This window comes from Mustela lutreola, chromosome 12, assembly GCF_030435805.1.
Source record: "Mustela lutreola isolate mMusLut2 chromosome 12, mMusLut2.pri, whole genome shotgun sequence".
In the NCBI taxonomy this organism is placed as follows: domain Eukaryota; kingdom Metazoa; phylum Chordata; class Mammalia; order Carnivora; family Mustelidae; genus Mustela; species Mustela lutreola.
In genome coordinates, this window is record NC_081301.1 from 8,761,375 (window position 1) to 8,779,727 (window position 18,353).

An 18,353-nucleotide genomic window follows, 5' to 3' on the forward strand; every position below is an offset into this window, starting at 1 on the left:
ACACTCCTATCAGGGAGGTTTAAGTAGGGGCCAGTAGGGGGTCTGAACTCCCACCTCTGTACAGCAATCACAAGGATCCCTACCTCCTTGGATGTCAACAGATGCCAAGCGAGAAAACTGGACTTCTACTTCTCTCTGCCAGTAAAGAGGTAGTTCTCCCTTATTTGCCTATCAGAACAGTGTCAAGAGAAGCCAGCTAAAACAGAAGATTTAAATAAGATCCAGAATCTCACAACATAAACCCCAAATTCCCAAGTTTAAATCGAAACTCACTCATCAAAGAAAATCACCAAGAAACAGAAAGATCTCAAACTAAATAAAAAGGAATAATCAACAGATGCCAAAATCGGGAAATGGATATATCAGAACTATCTTAAAAAGGAAAAAGAACAGTTTTAAAACAGCCATCATGAAAATGCATCACTGAGCAATCACAAATATGCTTAAAGCAAATTTAAAAATAGAAAGTCTCAGCAAAGAAACAAAGTCTCAGCAAAGAAACAGAAAACACAAAGAACCAAATTGAAATTTTAGAACTGAAAAATACAGTAACTGAAATAAACGTAATGGATGGGCTCAATAGCAGCATGGAAGAGCGAGAAGAAAGAATCAGTGAACTGGGAGACGGACCAGAAATTACCCAAAATGAACCACAGAGAGAAAACAGACTGCATAAAACAAGAACAGAGCCTCAGGGACCGGTGGGACTATAACAAAAGATCTAACATTCCTGTCATCAGAGTTCTAGGACAAGAGAAAGAGGATGAAGTTTAAAAAGTACCTGAAGAAATAATGGCTAAAAAACTTTCTAAATTTAGCAACAGGCACAAAGCTACAGAGTCAAGAAGGTAAGGAAGGTCCAAACAGGATATAACCAAAAAAATCCCCCCCAAGACACATCATAGTCAAACTTCTGAAAAATGAGGATAAAGAACATTTTTTGAAAAAGTGAGAAAGAAACTATTCTTTACTTATAAGGGAAGAACAATCCGAATGATGGCAGATCTCTCATTAGAAATCACAGGAGCCAGGAGGAAATGCCATGCCATTTTTCAAGTGCTAAAAGAACTGTCAACCCAGAATCCTATATCCAGTGAAATATCCTTCAGGAATGAACAAGAAATAAAGACATTCTCAGATAAAGGAAAACTAAGAGAATTTGTCACAAGCAGACATACTCTAAAAGAATGGCTAAAGGAAGTTCTATAAACAGAAAAGAAATGATAAAAGCAGGAACTCTGAAACATCAGGAAGGGAGAAAAACACATGGTAAGCAAAAATACAGGTTAATTGACTTTACTTCTCCTCTTGAACTTTCTAGTTATGTTTGATAGTAGAAGCAAAAATCATAATATTGATAAGATTGTAAATGTATGCAGAGGAGATATTTAAGGCAATTATATTATAAATGTGGGAGAGTAAAGGAACATAAAAGAGAGTGAGGGTTCTACACTTCACTTGAACTAGTAAAATGAGGTTACCATTAGATTGTTATAAGACACACACATATACAATGCAATGCCTAGAGATACCACTAAAAAGCCATTAAAATTACACTCAAAAACACTTACATAAACCAAAATGAAATTCTAACAAATGTTCAAGTAACCCACAGGAAGGTGGGAGGAAAATCATAGAAACAAACAAAAGCCAGAAAATAAATAAAATGGCACATTTAAGCCCTAACATATCAATAATTACATTAAATATAAGTAGTCTAAGTACACCAATTAAAAGACAGAGAATAGCAGAGTAGATTTAAAGTCATGATCTAACTATATCTGCCTACGAAAAACTTCTTTCAAATATAATGCTACAGGCAGATGCAAAGTAAAAGTGTAGAAAAAGTTATATCATAAAAACATTAATTAAAAGGAACCAGGAGCAGCTATATTAATATCAGATAAAATAGACTTCAGAGCTAAGAAAATTATCAGACAGAAAGGGATATTATATAATGATGATAGGTCAGTATACAGAAAAGACAGTAATCCTAAATGTGTATGCACCAGACAACAGTGCTATAAAGTATATGTGAAAATAAAACTGATAGAACTGAAAGGAAAAAAAGACAATTCTAATATAGTTGAAGACTTCATCACCCTTATCTCAAAAAATTATAGAATAACTACACAGAAAATCAGCAAGCATACAGAAGGACACAACAACACTATCAGCCAAGAGGATCTAATGATACTTAAAGAGAATTCCTATCAGTAATAGCAGAATCAGTTTTTTTCAAGTAACCATGGAATATATGCCCAAATAGACCATTTCACAGGCTACAAAACAAACCTCAACATAGCTAAACTAATTGAAATCATACAGATTATATTCTCCAATATAGTCAAATCAAACTGGAAATCAGTAACAGAAAAATTACAGGAAAAAAAAATCACTAAATGCTTGTAAACTAAATAACACAATTCTAAATAATCCATGGGTAAAAGAAGAAGTTCAAAAAGAAATTGAAAAATACATTGAATAGAATGAAAAATTTTAAAAATATAAATTTGTGGGACATAGCTAAAGCATCGAGGGGAGAAATTCATACCATTAAATGCATACATCAGAAATGAAGAAAAGTCTCAAATCAGTAATCTAAGCTCCTTCCTCCAGAATCTAGAAAAAGAGCTAAATAAACCCAAAGTAAGCAAAGGAAGGAAATAAGGAAGACAAAACCAGAAATCAGTGAAATTAAAAACAGAAAAATCGAGAACAATCAATGAAACAAAGAGCTGGGTTTTTAAAAGATTCATAAAATTGGGAAATTTCTAGGAAGACTAACAAAGGCAAAAAAGAAAGAAGACACAAATTACCAATACCAGAAATGGAGAATATTATTACAGACTCTGCAGACATCAAAAGGATAATAATGGAATCCTATGAACAATTCTACATATGCAAATTTGACAACTTAGGTGAAATGGATCAATTCCTCAAAAAAATCCTACACAATCCCTTCCAGAAAACAGAAGAAGAGCAAACACTTTCCGATTCATTTTATGAATCCAGCATTACCAAACCACGTAAAAATGGTATCAAAAAGGGGCGCCTGGGTGGCTCAGTGGGTTAAAAGCCTCTGCCTTAGGTCATGATCCCAGGTCCTGGGATTGAGTCCCATACCGGGCTCTCTGCTCGTCAGGGAGCCTGCTTCCTCCTCTCTCTCTGCCTGCCTCTCTGCCTACTTGTGATCTCTTGTCTGTCAAATAAATAAATTTTTAAAAATCTTTTAAAAAATGGTATCAAAAAGAAAACTACAGATCAGTATCTCTCATGGATACAGATATAAAAATTCTTAACAAAATATTAACAAAGAGAGTTGAGCAATAAATAAAAAGAATTATACACCACAACCAACTGAAATCTATTCATGGTTTATAAGACTGGTTCATTACTCAAAAAATCAATAAATGTAGTATACACATTAAGAGGCTAAAGAAAAAAACCACATGATCATGTCAATCAATGCAAAAAAGGCATTTGACAATATTTGACACCCATTCACTATAAAAGTTCTCGGAAAAAACAGGAATAGAATGCAACTTCTTCAACTTGAATAAAGAGCTTCTACAAAGAAACTACAGCTGATATTATACTTAATGGTAAAAGATTGAATACTCTCCCCCTGTGGTCAGGAATAGGCAAGATGTCCATTCTCACCACTTCTATGCTACATAGCACTAGAAGCTCCAGCCATTGCAATAAGGCAAGAAAAGGAAATAAACGGCATACAGGTCAGAAAGGAGATGTGATAGTCTACACAGAAAACGCCAAGGAACATACACTAAGTGAGTTCAGCAAGGTCTCAAAGTTCAGCAAAGATAAACATACAAAAATCAAGACAAACCATAAGTGACTCTTAATCTCACAAAACAAACTGAGGGTTGCTGGGGGGAGGGGGGTTGGGAGAAGGGGGTGGGATTATGGACATTGCGGAGGGTATGTGTTTTGGTGAGTGCTGTGAAGTGTGTAAACCTGGTGATTCACAGACCTGTACCCCTGGGGATAAAAATATATATTTATAAAAAATAAAAAATTAAAAGAAAAAAAACCATACAAAAATCAATTGTATTTCTATATAGTAGCAATGGACATGTGGACATCAAAACTAAAAAATACAATTCCACTTACAATTACTCAAAATAAAAAATGAAGCACTTAGGCTTAATTATACCTAAACATGTATAGAGCTTGTCTGCTGAAACCTACAAAAGGCTGGTGAAGTAGTCAAAATACTAAATAAATGGAGAGAATATTATGCTCATGAATTGGGAAACTCAACATAGTAAAGATGTGAATTCTCAAACTGATATACAGATTTAATGTTATGACATTATGATTTATAATAAGAAATATGTATTTGGTCTTCACTCATAGCTCTTGGCTCATAGCTCCCAAAATCCTTGGAATTTCCTCAGCAATAAGGGCAATGGAAACATCTTTTGTTCTAATATTTGGTCTCTTGCCCTCAGTTCCTGAAACTGTTTCAGAGCCATAAAGGTCAAAGAGCTGTCCTATTGTCCATAACAAACCCCTTTCCACCACAACTGGGTTTGTGTAGTACGGTGATTTTTGAAAAGCTCCCAAGGATGGGGGCTGCCAGGAGAACCAACCATGAATAAAGGGTTGGAACTTTCAGTCCCACCCCTTAATTTCTGGGAAGGGGAGAGGAGGTGCAAGTTGAACCAATCAACAATGGCCAGTGATTTAATCAATCATGCCTCTGTAATAAAGCCTCCATGAAACCCCAAAAGGATGGAGAGGATGCGGTTTGGAGAGCTTACAAGTTGGCAAGCACATGGAGATGTGGGGAGAATGCTATACTGGAAGAAAGAGCATAAAAACTCCATGCCCTTCCCTCACATCCCAGCCTATGCATCTCTTCCAACTGGGTGTTCCTGGGTTATATCCTTTTATAATAAACCAGTGATCTAGGAAGTAAAATGTTTCTCTGAGCTCTATTAGTGACTCTAGCAAATTAATGGAACCCAAGGAAGGGGTAGTTGGAACCTCTGATCTATAACTGGTAGGTCAGAAGCACAGGTGACAGCCTGGCCTTGGGACCATCATCTGAAGTGGGGAGGGGGTAGTCTTGTGGGACTGAGCCTTTAGCTTGTGGAATCTGATGCTGTCTCCAGGTAGTCAGGGTCAAAATTGGTGAACTCTAGGAACCCTAGAACTGCTGTCTGAGAATTGCTGGTTGTCGGCATAAGGAACCACCCCCCACAGTGGAGCTGGGTCAGAAACCCTTTGAAATATTAGTTCCCATCCAAAATCCATCATGATATTTTTTAGAGAATCTGGACAAGATTATTCTAAGATTTCTATGGAAAGACAAAGGACTTGAATAGCTGAAGCAATTTTTAGAAAGAATAAAGTAGATGGAATCATTCTAGTCAATCGTGGGGCTTACTACAGAGCGGCAGTAATCAGTATTGTGTAGTACTGGCAGAAGTCTAAACACACAGAATGGAACCTAAGAGAGCCACACAGATATGCCCAGCTGATTTTTTTCTAAAGGTTCAAAAGCAATTCAAAACGGAAAGGTTGCATTTCCAACAAATGGTACTGGAGCAGTTATTTATTCATAGCAGAAAAGAGAGAGAGAACTCAGATCTAAGTCCATACTTGTGCGAAAGTCAAAATGTATCTATCACAGACTTAAATGTTGAATGTAAACTTATAAATCTTGTAGGAAAAAAAAATAGGAGAAAATCTTCAGGATTTCGGGCTAAGAGTTCTTACACCTGACACTGAAAAATGGAAAAACTGCTAAGTTTTGTCAAAATTTAAATTTGTCAAAGTTTAAAACTTTTGCTCATATAAGACCCTGTTACAATAAAAGGACAAGTACAGACCAGAAGAAAGTATTTCCAAACCATAACTAATAAAAGATGCACACACACAGTACACAAGAACACTTAAGACAGTAAAAACCAAACAATCCAATTAGAAACTGAGTAAGAGGGTGGCTCAGTGGGTTAAGCCTCTGTCTTTGGCTCAGGTCATGATCTCAGGGTCCTGGGATCGAGCCCCACATTGGGCTCTCTGCTCGGCGGGGAGTGCTTCTTCCTCTCCCTCTGCCTGCCTCTTTGCCTACTTGTGATCTCTCTGTCAAATAAATAAGTAATCTTTAGAAACTGAGTAAGAGGTGAAGCGACATTTCAGTGAAGACACAGAGATGGCAAATACATGCGGGAAAGGGTGTTCAATGTCATTAGCCGCTAGAGTAATACGAATTAAAAACCAAATGACTTGTCACTACATAACTATCAGAATGACTTAAAAAAAAAAACAACCCAAAAAACTAGTGACAATAATAAATGCTGGAAAGAATGTAGAGAAACTGGATCATTTCTGCATTACCAATGGGAATTTAAAACGTTACAGCCACAGAGGAAAAGAATTTGGCATTTTCTTAAAAAATGAAACTTGCAGCTACCATCGAACTGACAGCCTCACTCCTAGACATTCATCCCAGAGGGCTGAAAACATGGTCACACAAAAACGTATACACAAGTATTTACAGCAGCTTTACTCATAATAGCTCCGAACTGGGAACAACCAGGGTGTCCTTCAATAGGCAAAGAGTTAAGCTAACTGTGGTGCGGCCACACCAATTAATACTATTCAGCAATAAAGACAGCAACAGATGAATCTCTAGGGAATTATGCTGTTTTTGAAAAAGAACAGCAAAAAAGCCAATCCCAAAAGGCGACATGCTGTATGGTTCCTGTATATAGCATTTCCGAAATGAGAAAGTTACAGAAATGGAGAACGAAGTAGTGCTCGTCCGCGGTTAAGGAGGTCAGTTAACTCCTAGAGAGCAGACAGGCTGCCTGGGAGCACATGTTTATACGCAAACCAACCAGTCCTGAGTCTGTCTCCATCCTCGTCTACCTCCTTTTACCAGGCTCCTTCCATGGTCCCCTCATCCTATAGTCCCCAAGGGCCAGGTTGTCAGACTAGAAACCATCCCTGACAGCCCAGCGCCTGCTGGAGTTATTTCAACTGGACTGTCCTAAGTCTGCTGACCTGACCTGCCGGGCCTCTCCCACAGAAACCACAAGAAAGTCTCCAGCTCATGCTTCCCCTCATTCCTTCTGCCTCGTGCCCCATGCTGGTGTCTCCCCATCTCCCGTGATGGTGGGGCGGTGTGTCCCCCTCCCCCTGGAGCTGGGAGTAAAAAACTCCCTTTTCGATGGCACTTGTCTCCTGATCTGCAGGCCTCAACAGACTTTAATAAAAATAAAATCCCAGGTATGTTTTAAAAGCAAAATGTTCTGTATCTTGACTATATCAGTGTCAATATCCTGATTGTTGACATTTTCCTAGAATTTGCAAGATGCTACTATTGGGAGAACATGAGTACACGCGAGATATTTCCATATTACTTCTTACAACTGCATGGGCATCTACAGTCATCTCCAAATAAAAAGTTGAACTGAAAAAAAGAAAAGAAAAATTACAGCAGTCCCTCCCTCATCGTTTCCACTAACCCAGCTCACTGAGGCTTGTCAGAAGCCTTTCGAAGCGGTGAAGAGGAAGTCTGGCGAACAGGAGGAAGCTCCAGAACACCACACTGTTTCTCAAATCCTCCCCACCTTCTAGACGAACCAACTACGGAGCAAGTCATTACCAAGAAGGAAGGCTTTGGGTCAGAACCGAAGGGCAGAGTTGGGGAGACCGAAGCCTGGAAGGAGCGATGGAGGCCGTTCTCCCTGAGAGATGTACCCTAATAGCAGGCCAGGCCCACCTCTCACACACCCCCTGGGGCAGAGGCTGGGGCTCTGCGGGGCCCAGGCAAACATGCAGGGAGAGGCCAGCATAACCCCAAGTCTGCTAATCCAGGCCACGGGAAACAACGGCCCAAAAGCTGGTCACAAGACCGCTGTCTGTGTTTTCAGTAATTCGCAGTTTAATGTATTTTCTAACAAAACAAAAGGGAGGAACACCTGGTGCTTTTTCTCAAAACAAGCTCTGGTTCTGAAAATAAACCAGCATGGGGTGGGTCTCTGCCTGTGGTGGTTTCCGCTCTGGACAGTGGAGCGGGGTCGGGGGGGGGGGGGGGCGGAGGCAGCAGGGGGACGCCACTGCCCCTTGCTTCTGCTTTTGCTCCATGGAGCCAGAGCTCCGGGGAGGCCACGGGCTCTGGCTGTCCTCCGGCCACAAGGACCCTGGAGCTATCCGGGAGGCCACGTGACAGCTGGGACCAGACCGGACATATGATTCCGTCCCACGTTTGCCACTTGAGGCCCGCCATATGTTTTTAATAAGATACTTTTACCATCTTCTCGGGCTTTGTGTGTGACTTTTCAAGAATTTCTTGAGCGCTGTATAGAAACATCAGCTTGCTGGAAGCTGTTTCAGCATTTAGCAGATTACTATTTTCTTTCACCAGTTTGCTAAGGAAGGCGTTATTTGCAGACTTAGGACTTTAAACTCACCCCTCCATGAGCCCCCTGGACACAGCCCACTGGCCCGTAGGGGAGCTGGTTTCCCCGAGTTCCCCCAGTGTCCCTCATGTTTGACAGTTTAAGTATCTGAAACTTCTAATTATTTAGAAAATCCCAAATATAGTTAGGGCATATATAAATTATTCACATCCAAGAGTTTTAAGAAAGGTTTTGTTGTCTAATTAGTCTCAGAGAAAAGCAGCAGAGTCGAGAGAAAGGAGACAAGGAAGTGCAGACTTGAAGGCAGGACTGGCCAGTGTCTGCCCACGAGGCCTGCCCGCTGGTCACAGCCCGTGACCAAGGCCGGCTCCCCAGCGCCAGCAGCGAGCAGGAGCCACGCAAGCCTCACTTCCTGGCTCTTCTCTGGCAGGATCTAGATGCCAAGTCCTCGGCCGCTCATGGGCCTGCCTTCCCCACATGGCCCTCCGTCACTCCGGGTCCTTCCCATCGGCAGCTACGCATGCTCCACACTTTCCTGTCTTTACACAGAGGAAGAAAGACTTCTGACCCCACGTCCCTCCCTTCCTTTGAGGTCCTCTCCCGCGTCAGGTGGGCTCTTCCCGTCCACTCCTGTCTTGCTTCTGAGGCCACTGCCGAGTCCATAACTACCTCCTTGGTATGAACTCAACAGAAACCTTTCCGCTTCATTTTACTTAAACTTTAGGCAACTGTGAACGTTAACAACCACCCTTTCTCCTAGAAAGACTCATTTTCCTTCAGTTTCTTACTAATTTTCACCTACTTCTCTGGACAGTCAGCCCCGGTCCCCTCTTTGGGGCTCCCTTCACACCTAGTGTGACACTCCAGGGACCACCTCCCAGGGACACCTCAGTTACCCCATGGTCTCTCCCGACCTTCAGCCCTGGGGCCCCTCAGCATTGCCGCCTGGACATCACACAAACACCTCAGTGTGCCCCAAACTGAGCCAATCGCCCTTCTCTACCCACAACCCACCTGGCTGTCCATGCTCCCCTTTCAGCAAAAGAGCATCAGCGCCCACTGGCTGCCCAGGAAGATGCCTCGTATCGTCGGGGCTCTTCCTTTCCCCACCTCTGCGCCCACCTCCCAACACTCAATCCGTCTCTTCCCGTGAAAGAGTTTGTATTTGGATGCCCATGTCCTTCAGATCCACGTACGTCCTGTCTCCGCTATGACTGGTCAGGCCAGTACTCTCACACCCGGCACTAGCATGAAGCCTCCAAATCCAGGCCTCACCACCCTCCCCCCACCCCGGGCCCAGTACCCATGTCTTCCAATCATTCCCCTCATTGCACACACCAAGTGAACTTCTGGAAACACACATCTAAGAATCTCTTCTTGAAGTCCTCTGACCACCCCCATCGCCCTCAGAATAACGGGCAATACCTTTGTGCTGGGATCCGGCCTCATCCGCCCTCCCAGCCTCACCTCTGCCCTCGCCTCCGACCTTCCACCTGGTGGACCCCAACCTCCCCAGACCTCCGATTCCCAGGGCCTCACACAATAGCAGCTGCTTGACAAATATTCGTGAAACCAATGCGTGAATAAAGACACGAATGAGTGATGTCAGGACCAATTTCACTAAGGAGCTACTCAAATGGGGTTTGGAAGGAGAGGTGAAATTTTACTCCAAAAGTGGGGACGGAGGTCCAGGAATTCTGGAATTCTGGAAAAAGTAGACTCAGAGGCATGATGGTATAAAGTTTCTGCTTATTCTGAACATGAGAAAGTGAGAAGTTCAGTGAGGCCCGAGAAGAAGCTAGTAGAAGGAAGTGAGACAGGAAGATAGACGGAAACCATGTGTACCAAATGAAGGAGTCTGGTATTTGTCCTACACGGTCTCTGCTTCTCAGGGATGACAGACCTCTTGTTGGCCAGCACTACAACAAGTGTGCATGCTATCATTGGGCCCTTGCTCCCGGAAGTGTCCCTTACTGGGAGAAGTCCCAGGATGACAGGAAGTTGGGCACAAAGCCTGGGGGAAGGGGAGACTCTTGTCAATTCATCTGCTGCTCCCCACCCCATTCCTTTCACTCACTTTCACTTTAGTGAGAATAGAAACTGACAGAATGTCACCTTTCTTGAAGGCAATCAGTAATGTTTATCAAATTAAAATGTGAATACCCTGACCCAGTAATTCCAACCTATAGAATTATTCTTTGGACCTAGTAGGACATGCCAGGATACATGTGCAAGGACCTTGTTTAGCGTATTAAAAACAAAAACTGGAAACAAACTAAGTGTCCTTCAGGTGGGATTATTGGCCAAATTTTGGCACAGCCAAATAATATTTGTTATTAAAAGGATGAGATAGATCTATATAGATTAATATAGAGCTCCCTATGCTCACAATATATTTTAAAAGCTAGGAGAGTATGAATAGTACCATTCCATTTATATTTATATTTAGTACCATTTATATATTTATATATAGTACCATTCCATATATATATATATATATATATATGTATATATATATATATATATATATATATTTTTTTTTTTTTAAAGCCCATAGACATACACACACATCCCCAGAGACTTCTGGAAATTTAAATCAGGGGAGGCCAAAAACAACAGAAAAAGCTAGCACAGCCCTCCCTGAGGTAGACCTAGAGATTTTTTAAGAATGACTTGATTTAGATCAGTGCCATAAAGACTCCAGTATATAGGGTAAGGTTTCTCTGGAAGAGAATGGAGGCGGTCTGAGATTGGAAAGAGGAAAAAGAAAATATCTCCTCCTCTCTCCGAGACTGGGTTTCAAATCTAGATATCGTTCTGGAGTAGGCAGAATGAAGGCACAGTCTGGGCAAGTAGGGGACAATGGGCCTCAGTAGCACATTCTCATAGTTGCTGAGTTTTACTTTCTCATTCCCTTCATCCTCAGAGCTCCAGAAAAGTCTCCTGGAAAGTGACTTGGGTCTCAGCTGTTCTGTGGGATGCCATGGCAGGTCCCAGAAGAAGGGAATAGAAGGGAAAGCAGTGTCCATCCCCACTCAGGCCAGAAAGGTGGAAGCAGTCACTGCAGGGTTAGCAGGGAGCTGTACTCAGCCAAGGACAGCCTCACAGATGTCACCAATAAAAATGGTGAAGTGCGGTGGCCGGGGAGAAACCCAGAGTTGAAGAACCCTGAACATGCTTGAGCCGGTGCCCTGGGAGAGGCTCAGAAAACACTGGAGGACAGACATTTGGCAGGTGTCAGGGTAGAGAAGAAAGGGAGGGAATTCTAGAAGTAAGTAGGAGAGAGTCTATGCTGTCATAACCTGGAATTTAGCAAGAAAGGTGGATAGGTCTGGAAAGCAGGATCTGACAGAAACAATGTCTGTTAGGACTACCCGTCCCAGCACTTACCACAATTTTGTTTTACATTTATTTGTGTGAGCATTTAATTCTCTTCCTCTCCCTCTGGACTGTAAGCCTCGTGAAGGCTGAACACTGGATGTTTTCACTCACCACTATGTCCCCAGTTCCTGGCTGGCACGTAGTATTTACTCACAAAACAGATTGGATAAATAAACAATTTAAGTTAAAATGCTCTTAAACATTCGGTTATTCTTTCTTTGTGTTGTTGACTTTTTGTTTTGTTAGTTTTTGTCCAAACAGAATATTGTCATAGGAAAGTATAGACCAAAAAGCATATTATCAAAGGAGGCTATTTCTGTTACAGAGAGAGTTGTGTCATGAATTTGGTGTAGAGGCTTTAGTCTCTGAGTTGTAAGCACTTGTTTAGAGAGCAAAAGGCTATAAAAGTTAGGACGTATTAAGATGTATTTCATCAAAAATACATAAAAACACACCCACACTGGCCGTCAGTAACGGCCAGCCTGATGCTGCTGTATCCCAGAGAGATGTGAAAGTCAAAGATTAATTCTGCCCCGAAGAGTTTTAGCATGAAGTGCTTCCAGGGCATTATGATTCGCTGAAAACTGACCGTCCGCATATGACAGAGCAGCAGGTACCACCTTCAGCAACTGCCAGGTGCCCACAACACAGAGTCAGTGCGCGGGTGCGGTGATGTCACAAGGACACATGTGACCATCAGCCTTCTGATGACAAGGAGGATCATCACCAGTCACTCTGAGATCTGAGAGTGTGGCAGTGGAACAGAAAGGGCAAGCTATTTCACAGAGGACTGCAGAAATACGGACAATAGATTGAGAAGTTTAGCAAATAATGCCCAGCCCCTTACCCTAAGAAGCTTCCCCTGACCTAGAGAGAAAAGTTACAAAATTAAATTTTTATAAACACACATGTGACATCTTTGGCTTCAAACAAGCCACAAGGCATGCGGCCGTGCCACTCAGGGTCAGCAGTCCATCTGTGCCAAGCTCTCGGGGCTGTGCGGTCACAGTACGGACCATACTCTTAAGCACAGGAGGGATTAATCCTGCCACAGATGTGACAGGCGGAGGGGGGTCTCACCACAATCCCCGGCAGGCTCCCTCGGGCACTGCAGTTCGGTCTAAGCATCTCGGAAGGCTGCCACCATAAAATGCCTTACATTTCGGTTTGGAGGTTGACGTTCTATGAAACTCTCGATAAAAGGAATAGGAAGTGACTCTCTTCCCCCCGCCCCTTGCCCATTCCCCTTGAACTCAGGGTCAGACCTCTAGGGAACCAGATCCTATCTAAGAACAACCCAGCGGTCAGTACGAAGAGACGTTTCCCAGCCCTCTCCCTGAAAGGGCTTTCAGAGGGAGCTCGGACACTCTCCATCTCTGCGGGAGGGGGCTGGGTAATTGCCGGGCTGACCCTCGGGAGCCTCTTGCCCTGCTCACCTTTCACTATAATGCGTGGTACAGCATAATCATGAAATGTGCTTATTAATTTTACTCATTTGACACTGCGCTCTTCTGCCCTGAGCTAGATGTTAGGAGAAAATGATAGGGATAGATTCTGCTCCTGTCAGACTTACCAAGACTTTCAGAAAACCAGACTATCAAAGGCCATCTGCCACCCACTAGCCAAGCTTTCAGGACGACCTCAAAGGTACAAGCGGGATGTTAAAGACACAGATCAACAAAGGAGAACAGCAAGAAGACGTGGAGAGCCGTGCCCTGGGCGTGAGCCCCCTGCACGAACCCTCCCGGGAGAGCAACCCCTGAGCCAGTCCTCCCAGAGATCGTGGGCGCTGGGTCCCTGCCCTGATTCATGACTGGCTGCTTCATATCTAATTCATCAAAAGACACTTTGGCTTCTCAAATCAGGAACATTTTTATTAGCTTCCCCAAGAGTTTTATGGCACAAAGCCATATCTAATGATTCTATTTTATGGCAAGTTATACATTCAAACAGTGCTTTGAAGTCAGACAGCAGGTAAGACTCAAATCCTTGTCAAAAAAGATTCCCTTGTCCTTTCACTTTTAAAATGTTTATAAGCTTTCAAACAGTTGGGAAAGTGATGTGGAGCATTTTAACGGGCTTCTCCTTCCCTGCACAGGACCCGGCGCAGGCTGAGCCAATGGGTACCAAAGAGTTCTCAATGGGGCTTGCTTTTGCCCCTCTGTCATCTCCGCCTTGGGACATCTGGCAAAGTCTGCCCACATTTTGGGTTGCCACGGTTGGGGGAGGGGAGGTTAATGCTACTAGGGTCTGGTAGGTAGAGGCCAGGGATGCTGCTAAGCATCCTACATGTGAGGCACAGCCCCAACACAGGATTATCTGATTATCTGGCCCAAAATGTCACGAGTGTTCAGGTTGAGGAATCAGGCCTTAGGCTTCTTCTGGACCAGGCGCTGGATCCCTCCCACCCCTGGGATATCAGATGCTAATCTAGTCATGGTGGCAGGTTTTCAGTGCTGGCTAATGAGCCTTGTATTCTTTTAATTCTTACACATTCTTGATGCACATTTTCAACAAACAAGAATAAAATGCTGTCTCAAACAAAATGAGGAAAGTGAAAATAAGACCAGCTTAGAATCTCAGGACATGGGACCACAGTCACTGCTAACACAACCCTCCTAATGTCACTCTGCACCTTTGACCCAAATCCCAGTTTATCTATTGAAACAACAAAATAACAATTCCAGCCGTCAGTGCTACGGAACAGGAGCACAGACGCCTGCTGAAGAGCAAAGCCAGTGCTCTGCTAACCTGCGCAGGTGTGATCAGTCAGAGTGGCGGACCTGGAAGGGGCCCGGGTCCCGATTCACCACTCCCAAGAACTGGGCCTCTGTCACTTCGCCTGTCAGAACTTGGGTTCTCTTAATCAGCAAAGTGGAGATAAAGCTACTTGTCCTCCTACCCTTCCAGGGAACCGTGAGAGCCCAATGAGTTCACAGGTAGGAAACTGCTCTGCAAACTGTAAAGAGCTATAGAAATGTATGGCGACACACCAGTGACACCTACACACACAGGAAAACCTATGCCAAGGATCTTTCAGACTCCCGGATGCTGTTCACAAAATCTCACAACAGAAGTGATTTTAGAAATCAACAGAGCCAACCGTTTAGATTTACAGAAGGTGAAAACAGCCATCACAGAGGTCAAGACCAGGTAACAGCCCAGGTGGACCCAGGTCCTCTGACTCCCAACCCAGGACACTCCCCACACCTTCCCACTGGTGACGCTTTTGCTCCCTGTTCAAGTTCCCGGAGGGAAGGAGCACATTTACAACAAGGCTCGGGGGCTCCTGAGCACAGGGAATAAACATTGGTTGAATCAGTGGATCTGGACTTACTACATCATAGCCTGTTGGGGCTCGGTTCCGAGAAGCCACCACCCCCACTCCTGTGATGGGATCCATCGATGTCTCTGGCAAAGCTTCTGAAAGGTCTTTGACTTCAGGCATGGTGGATTGGTCCTGGTTCCGAAAAGAAGAAAGACAGCACAAAATTCAAACTGACCGTTTAAAGTGAACGATACAAAGTCTCAAACACATAGAACCAGAATCTTGGGGCAAATATCCTGAGCTTAGTTCCATGTACCTGAACTGGCTAAAGGAGCCCTGAGCTTTCCTGGCCCTTTCCTCAGATCAAGAGCTCAAATCGTCTCTGACCCCTGCTCTGTCACGTTGGCTCTGAACACCGGGCTAACGTAGTTAATGGGGGCCTGTCCCTACTCAGAGAGGTAACTTGGACTCAAACCCCAAAGCCAACCATTCATTCTTAACTCTCTCAACAAGCTGCCTGACTTCTGAACAGATACCCGTAGCTTCTCTGGGGAGAAAGCAGACACAGCTGAACTAACACAACTGTCCACTTATCTTCCTTACAAGATCTCGTGTGGAGGTGCAGACTTCCAAATCTATACCCTCTCACACAACCAAGCACGGACTGTTCGGTAGGCAGAGCTCTGCAAACACGTGGAAGAAAGTGATCTGGGAATGGAGGCAAAGGAATAGCATTCAAGTCCAGGCTCCATGGCTTACTGGCTGGTGACTTTGAGCAAGCAAGAGGTCATGATTCTGACAGTCACAGAGCTGCCGTGAGATCTAAGGGAGTCACATGAACGAAGGGCCTGGAGGAGTCCCTGGCACAGAGTAGGCACTCAACAAAAAGCAGATGAGACTGGCAGGTCTGGGGCACACAGGTTCAGCGCAAGTGGCCAGAAATGTGGTAGATGCCATTCCTGGGAGGCCTGGCAGGTGCCTTTGTTGCGTTTAATCCCACAGGTCATGTGGGTACTTACTCAAAGCTAAACACTAACAATGACCATAATTCTTGCTGGGCACTTTGGGAGAAAGGGAGGGGAAATGGAATTATTATTCTGCTGCTGACTGCCTCTTGATGTGACCAGAGGAGACAAGGAGAATATAGAGAACACTGGGTCTGGGCAGCTGGAGTGGCAGTGCACCAGAAAGCAAATAAAAGAGGTAACACCTTATGTAAATGACTTTTAGTACTTTTAAAAGGACAAGGAGCGAAAAAGAGCAAGTTAAATTCCACCTCCTTCTGCAGCAATTAAATTCCACCGGCTGTAGGTCTACCAGCTCTCTCGAAGCTGGTTACTACTTCTAAAACAAACCAAACACCCTGCCTAACTAGGCAGGGAGAAGAAATATTCTTAGTTCTCAGCCTAGAATCAGAAAAGGCAGAGGCTCTTAAAAATGACTGCAGCCTTCTAAATGGGAACAATCAGAATGCTATATGCAAGTCACCCTTGTAACCAGTGTCCCCTGAAGCCCACAAAAGGCTCCAGAAACAGGCTCGTCAATGCAATTGAGCCAAGTTTCCAATCAAGCCCAGGAAGCCCCTGGCAGCAGCCACGCTCTCAACTTCTGTTCATGACAAAAGCCAAACTAAGTTATGGTTTACTTAATCCTACTGAAAACGAGCTTCTGGAAGCCCAGGGCATGCCACACCATGGCATCATTTTCTGTTTTTTCAAATTTCATTTACCAGGCAGGTTTATATAAAGCACCAGGATCGGTGATTCCTGCACAAAGTAGGCAGGAAGTATTTATTTAATGAATAGGCATGCATGCCCCCCAATAAAGAAGGTTTAGCATTAAATATCTCCATCAGCCCAGTCCAAAGCAAACACTAATCAAAAAGTATCGTCACTTGGAAAATCCCATAGTATTGGTAGCATGAAAAGAAGACTGCTGCAATTTGAAAAATGGGTACCTGCTGCTATTGGTTACCAAAACGCTTTGCAATTAACAACTCATTAACAGAATGTACAAATTCTGCCAGTGCTAAAATACCATGCTGTGACTTTAACAAAGAAGATCCAAGGGTTTTTTTTTAATTATTTTTTAAATTTTTTTATTTTTTTAATAACATATAACATATTATTAGCGCCAGGGTACAGGTCTGTGAATCGCCAGGTTTACACACTTCACAGCACTCACAATAGCACATACCTTCCCCAATGTCCATAACCCCACCACCCTATTATTATTATTAAGATAGTACCGCCTCTACTATGTGAGAGAAAGAGAGAAGGCAAGCATGGGAACAAATAAGAACTATTTTATTTGCTGACAGATTCCCGTCCCGAGACCACCACGTCCTCGTGAGGCGCGGGTGACAGCGGCTCTCCCCTCCCGAAGCCGGTGGTCAAGGCCAGTGGGTGGGGGCCCCCGCTCCCAGGAACCCCGCCGCTCCCACAATGCACCGGGGAGGCAGCCCAGCCGCAGGTTCCAAGATGGCTGCGGGCTGCCTCCGGCTGAGGCAGACAAAGGAGCCAGCGGCCTGTGCCGATTCGCGCACGGTCGCAGCCCAGCCTGCAGTCGGGAGGATGCGACAGCGGAGCATGAGCACAGAGCATCTCGGATGCGCGTCTCCTTCTTCCCTTTCCTCCCCAGCTGCTGTACCCTGGGGATCAAGGCAGCCTTTGTGAAATACAGACAAATGACTCCTCGCGGCGCGGGGCCGGGGCCGGCTCGGCGGTGGAGGAAGCCCCACCACCAGCAAAGGAAGCTTTTAATGAGAAACGCCCAAGATATCCATGGCAGAGGCAATCACTCAAAGCAGCTTGCCCTGAATTACATATTTTCTGACTGCAAATTACTTTTAACAGCGTCTCTACCGTCACTTCAATTGACCTTCCTAACAAAAGGCCATTTATTAACTAGCACTCCACGTTTCCCGGGCTGTGTGGAGCCTCGAGCCAGAAGGGATGGCACCGCCGAGTACTCAGCCGCCCAGGGTCACAGGCCAGGCCTCTGAGAGGGGAGAAGAGGCCATTAATGCAAGCCTGCAGAGCAGATCTGCCGGGGAGGGGCGCTGGGGGAGCGGGCTGTTTAAGACCAACATTAACCTGTCTGGCAAGAGGCAATGCTGGTCTAATATAATACATAAAACACCAAGGCCTACTTGCAGCAAGCCCTGGCTGTATCCTCAGCAGCTCTGCAGCCGAGTGAGCGAGAGACCCACCTCTATCTCAAAATCCTAACCGCACGCAGACACACTAACACACCTGCGCTGTGTCTGCAGAGTGCTTTGCAATTCTCAAAAAGCTTTCTCGGTC

At 44.2% G+C, this 18,353-nt stretch overlaps 1 protein-coding gene across 3 annotated transcripts in view; it reads right to left on the bottom strand.

Annotated features, from left to right (window-relative positions):
• MVB12B (multivesicular body subunit 12B) overlaps positions 1-18,353 on the bottom strand; it is a 186,156-nt gene that overhangs the window by 157,529 nt on the left and 10,274 nt on the right. For all 3 annotated transcript variants that reach the window (XM_059142623.1, XM_059142624.1, XM_059142625.1), the window contains exon 2: positions 15,118-15,240. In XM_059142623.1, coding sequence (XP_058998606.1) covers positions 15,118-15,240 — 123 coding nt within the window. The remainder of the gene's footprint in view (positions 1-15,117; positions 15,241-18,353) is intronic.